The sequence below is a fragment of the Leptonychotes weddellii genome, chromosome 5, assembly GCF_054177405.1.
Source record: "Leptonychotes weddellii isolate Sample4059 chromosome 5, ASM5417740v2, whole genome shotgun sequence".
Lineage (NCBI taxonomy): Eukaryota > Metazoa > Chordata > Mammalia > Carnivora > Phocidae > Leptonychotes > Leptonychotes weddellii.
The window spans coordinates 63,217,506-63,223,505 of record NC_138373.1 but is presented as its reverse complement, the minus strand read 5'-3'; the positions used below and the strand labels follow the sequence as shown (position 1 = coordinate 63,223,505).

The 6,000-nt window shown below is 39.7% G+C and overlaps 1 protein-coding gene across 15 annotated transcripts in view; it reads left to right on the top strand.

Moving 5' to 3' along the window:
* The window catches only part of PARD3 (par-3 family cell polarity regulator), a 624,325-nt gene that overhangs the window by 602,902 nt on the left and 15,423 nt on the right, over positions 1 to 6,000 (top strand). For all 15 annotated transcript variants that reach the window (XM_081820853.1, XM_081820856.1, XM_081820859.1 and 12 more), the window contains one exon: positions 2,210 to 2,330. In XM_081820853.1, coding sequence (XP_081676979.1) covers positions 2,210 to 2,330 — 121 coding nt within the window. The remainder of the gene's footprint in view (positions 1 to 2,209; positions 2,331 to 6,000) is intronic.

Here is a 6,000-nt window from a genome sequence, read left to right as displayed (position 1 = left end):
TTGCTGGAGTGGAGGGGGGTGGGAGGGATCAGGTGGCTGGGTGATGGACATTGGGGAGGATATGTACTATGGTGAGCGCTGTAAATTGTGTAAGACTGATGAATCACAGACCTGTACCCCTGAAACAAATAATACATTATATGTTAATTAAAAAAATTTAAAAAAACCCAAACAAACAGTGGGAATAACAACCTTCTCAGCTCAAGAGTATGGAGGGGAAGTTTTAAGCCATATCCAAATGTGGGCTGAAGCCTTGTCAAGTAGCACATTTTACATACCCATTAACCTTTAATGTTCTCAGGGCGATCCATTCAAAATATTTGTCAGAAGGTAAAAGGGAAGACAGGCTTTTATTGACTGGGAAAATAATCAAACTTAGAGTATTGACAGAATGTTCCAGAAGCTCTAATGAAATTAATAGCAACATAAAGGTGATAGGGATCTATCCAGTAGATTAAATGATGAAAGACTATTCCATATTCTTGGAAGATGTTAATATTGCCCTATATGCAAATATTTTCAATTTGAGATTTGTAAACCTTTGGAATTCTTCAAAACACATGGAATTATATGAAGATATATATTAGAGAATTTATATACTCTACTATGCAGACTTTCTCTTTCCAAGCTACCTCTGACAAATTACATGACCCGGGGCAGGGGGGTATGCAGCCAGAAGAACTCAGAATCACACTGAGTAACCAGGCTAACATGTTTTCAATGAAGAGACCCAGTCTTCTAGTAGCTTACAGCTCCCCTTTCTGCAAGCAGCTTGGAGGGTATAGATGATATAAATATAAGGCTCAATTCTTGTCCTCAAGGAGTCTGATGTTTTGTTGGGGAGATAGCATGTACCTCATGTGCTTGAATAGCTCTCCTGATAGGACGTGCCTTCGTCCTCAGGGGATGACACAGACCAAAAGTGCCATGAGATTTAAGATTGTTTTAACTTTGGCCATCTCTTCAATTCTTGCAAAATACTGCTTTTAAAATCTGTATGATTTTGGGCGCCTGAGTGGCTCAGTTGGTTAAGCGACTGCCTTCGGCTCAGGTCATGATCCTGGAGTCCCGGGATTGAGTCCCGCATCGGGCTCCCTGCTCGGCGGGGAGCCTGCTTCTCCCTCTGACCCTCCCCCCTCTCATGTGCTCTCTCTCTCTCATTCTCTCTGTCTCAAATAAATAAATAAAATCTTTAAAAATAAATAAATAAATAAATAAATAAATAAATAAATAAATAAATAAATAAATAAAATCTGTATGATTTTATAAAGCAGGGGCTTTGGAGTCTGATACATGTTTTACTAATTGACACAACATGGCACAGTGAAATCAGGGCTGGACTGGATACCAGCAGAATCTGGACTCCAGCCTCACCTCCCCATTGACCAGCTGGGAGACTGCAGACAAGTCACTTATCTTCTTCGAACGTCAGTTTCTACGTGTGTGTGTGTGTGTGTGTGTGTGAGAGAGAGAGAGAGAGAGAGAGACTACCATCTGTACCTATCTTAAGCATTTTGAGATTAAAATTTAATGCTATAAAAAAAAGAAGGCAACATTATTATCAGCTAACTGGTGAAGTCAAACTACCACCCAAAGTTATTTTTAAAATGCTTGTCATTTATGCTGTGAGAACTGTACTTTGTGTATAGACCTCTAATAACTCCTAAATAGGAACTTTATATGATAGCTTATGAAAATAATACTGCATGTTTGTGAGGCTATATTGTATGGTATTACCTTACTTGATTGTTGCAACTGTGATATTTAGAGCAAAAATGATTATCATGTCCACTGCATATATATAAAAACCCCCACAACTGAGAGGTATTAAGTGCCTTAGTCTAAGAAGGTAGAGGAGCAAGGACAGGACCCTGATATTTCTGACTTTTAATGCAACGTCCTTTCCAAAAAAATTTTGCTGCCAACACCTCACCAGATTACAGAAAGGAAATGAGGCTTTTAAAGTACTGCATAAAACAGGATTGTCTAAAAATACTGCTTGCCTTCTTGAATATCTGAAATAACTTCAATAACTCTTAATCATAAGAACAAAATGAAAGCATTTTAAATGCCCAGATATTGTTTTATAAACTCACTGCCTCTTAAACAGTGTCATTCCATAGCAAGCTGCCGTTTTCTTTCCCTAGCAACTGCAATTCACAGATTGTATCTCCAAAGGGTGTTCATTGTTGCCCCTTCTCTCTTTCAGCAACAGATCAACTCCTAGCAACCATGATCGGATACAGCGTCTACGGCAAGAATTTCAGCAAGCGAAGCAGGATGAAGATGTAGAAGATCGGCGACGTACCTATAGCTTTGAACAACCCTGGGTGAGTATTTGGTTCTGCAGCATAGCGAATAGTCTGACAACTTGCCTGCAGTAAGAGCCACTACGCTCTGACCTTCGTTCTTTATGAAACAAGACAAGATGGAGCCAAATTCCTTTGACCTTTAACATATTGACCTTTTCCTCATTTCCATCTGGGTTTCATCATTGCTAATTTCATTTTATATCTTGTTGCACCATCTGTCCATTGCATAATCAGTTTCATTTGCCTTATGACAAGACATAGCAAAAGGATTCTTGCTCTCAACGATGCACTTTTTTTTTCACTTTAGTAAATATTTTTCTATATACATTTTTCTCAGAATCAGAGCCAGAATAAATTAGTTGAACACATGTCTATTGTGTATCTACTATACACGAAGTATAATATTTAGCAATTCTTGATTCTTTATTCTCCCTCATCCCCTTTGTGTATTCATTGAATCCCTCTTGTTTATCTGCCCATGTCCCTGTTCTAGCGTATCCTGCTCACAGCCATCACAGTGATTTTTCTAAAGCAAAATTTGGAATGGCTTCTCAAGGCCCACGAGAGAGAGAGGCGCTAATCCCCCTAAGTCCAGCCCCAGACTTGTGCTCGGTTCTTATCTTTTCCCTTGGAGATGATGACACTTCTGGGAATGGGAGGCAATGGGGGAGATTTTGGCGGCGGGGTGTCGGGGGGGTTCAAGATGACAGGAATTTTGAAGAATCTCTTTGGAAACTTGAGAAAGAGTCAATTAGAGATGAACATACAAGCTGATTGAGGTAGGAAGTTCTAGCTGAGAGTATTAGTAAGTCTAGTCAGCATGGGACTGTGACCATAGCCAGCAATGTTAAAGGACTGGGAATAGAAAAACAATTTTTTGATTAATTTGGTGGTGGGGATTGGCGAGACAGACATGACAGAAAGTCAGGGAAGGCACACTGAAGGCATGGGGAAGATGCCGCTGGAGCATTGCCCAGGCCGGGTAGGGTGGTGAGTACAGGTCAAGGAAACATTACCCCAGTTGCCTGGGAGGATGCCAGAAGGGTTGGCGGTCTAGGGATTAGAAAGCCTAGGGGGCTGTGGTCAAAACAGTATATTTTTTAGAGTCTAGGATCTTGGAGGTGGGACAGTTCTGGATGATTTGAGGTCAAAGGTATGCCATCCATGTGAGTTCTGAAGTAGACGAGAGCTTAAGGTCCAAAAAGTTAATGAGTTCGGTTCAAAGTGCTGGGATTATAATTACACTAGATATTTGGGAAAGGGCATGTACCCAACTGACCCAGAACTGAGAGGTTGGTTATTTTGCAGGGAAGCAGAGATAAAGGTAGGAATGTAGTTGGAGGCTTCAAAGCTAGATTAGAAGTTTGAAGAAAGATGGTATCAGGACAGAGCATAGGCCCACTGGCCAGGTGACCTGGCTCTTCAGGCCTATCTTCTTATGTTGTAAACCAAGAGAGTTAGACTAGATGGTTGAATGTCAGTTATTAAATCCTTTGTTAAAATGAAAATTTAAGAGGAAGCTGAGTGCATAAGGCAAAGTAGATATAAGCAAATCTCCAAGTGTGGTCCACGGACCAGCACCTTGAACCGTCACATTCTTGGGTCCTGCCTCAGACCTACTGGATCTGAACCTCTCTGGGTGGGACCCAGGAATCTAATATTTTAACAAGCCCTTGAGGGGTCATTCTGAAGCCTGTTCAACTTGGAGAAGCACTGCACTACAGCTTAAATCATCTCTGAGGTCCTTTTTTGTCCTAAAATCCAACACCCTCAATATACTCTGTACAAGGCCAGAAACCTATAAACATTTTGATCATGGGGTTTAGTGATCAAACTGGAGTCTGTGGAAGATCATTTTGAGAAAGAAGAAGGAAAAATGGGAGAAGTGGTGCTAGTTTGAAGGGCTTTACCTCAGTTCAAGTGAGGGAGGTGGAGCAAGCCTTAAAGAGGACAATCGGCAATATGAGACCAACATCCAAGAGTAAAAAGTCCTTGTGAAATCAATCCTAGCCTTACTTTGGGAGATTATAAAACAAGTTCAGCAAATATAATATCTAAGAAAATCTCTAATTGTGTTTCTGCAACAATATTACTATTAATGGTATTGTTTTTCTAAAACATTTATTTTTTAGATGATCAAGTAAATTGAGTCATTCCCAGGTAGCAACATGACAGAATTATGTTAATTTATTTATATTGTTTGGCATGATTGACTCAGTCTCTTCCTACCAGGTTTCCTAAAGCAGGGTTCTTTTTTTTTTTAATTAAGTTTTTAATTTTAATTCCTGTATTAGTCACACAGTGTTATGTTAGTTTCAGGTGTACAATATAGTGATTCAACACTTTCATATAACACCAGGTGCTCATCACAACAGGTGCATTCCTTAATCCCCATCACCTATTTTACCCATCCCCCCACCCACCTCCTCTCTGATAACCATCAGTTTGTTCTCTATAGTTAAGAGTCTGTTTCTTGGTTTGTCTCTCTCTCTCTCTCTCTTTTTTCCTTTGCTCATTTGTTTTGTTTCTTAAATTCCACATATGAGTGAAATCGTATGATATTTATCTTTCTTTGACTTATTTCGCTTAGCATTATACTCTAGCTCCATTCATGTCATTGCAAATGGCAAGATTTCATGCCTTGTTATGGCTGAGTAATATTCCATTGTGTGTATCCCACCTCTTCTTTATCCATTCATCTATCAGCAGACAGTTGGGCTGCTTCCATAATTTGGCTATTGTAAATAATGCTGCAATAAACACTGGGGTGCATGTATCCCTTTGAATTAGTGTTTTTGTATTCTTTGGGTGAATATCCACTAATGTGATTACTGGATGGTAAGGTAGTTCTATTTTTAACTTTTTGAGGAACCTCCGTACTGTTTTCCACAGTGGCTGCACCAGTTTGCACTCCCACCAACAGTGCAGGAGAGCTCCTTTTTCCCCACATCCTCACCAACACTTGTTTCTCATATTGTTGATTTTAGCCATTCTGACAGGTGTGAGATGATATGTCATTGTAGTTTTGATTTGCATTTCCCTAATGATGAGTGATGCTGAGCATCTTTTCATATGTCTGTTGGCCATCTGGATGTCTTCTTTGGAGAAATGGCTGTTCAGGTCTTCTGCCCATTTTTTAATTGGATTATTTGTTTTGGGGATGTTGAGTTGTATCAGTTCTTTATATATTTTGGATACCAACCCTTTATTGGATATGTCATTTGTGAATATCTTCACCCATTTGGTAGGCTACCTTTTAGTTTTGTTGATTGTTTCCTTTGCTGTGCAAAAGCTTTTTATTTTGATAAAAGAGTTTTTATAGTCCCAATACTTTATTTTTGCTTTTATTTCACTTGCCTCAGGAGACAGATCTAGAAATATGTTGCTATGGCCAATGTCAGAGAAATTACTGCCTGTGCTCTTTTAGGATTTTTATGGTTTCAGGTCTCACATTTCGGTCTTTAATCCATTTTGAGTTTATTTTTGTGTATGGTGAAAGAAAGTGGTCCAGTTTCATTCTTTTTTTTTTTTTTAAAGATTTTATTTATTTATTTGAGAGACAGAGAGAGTGAGCATGAGCAGGGGGAGGGGCAGAGGGACAGGGAGAAGCAGACTCCCCGCTGAGCAGGGCCTGAGATCAGGACCTGAGGTGAAGGCAGACGCTTAACTGACTGAGCCACCCAGGCAT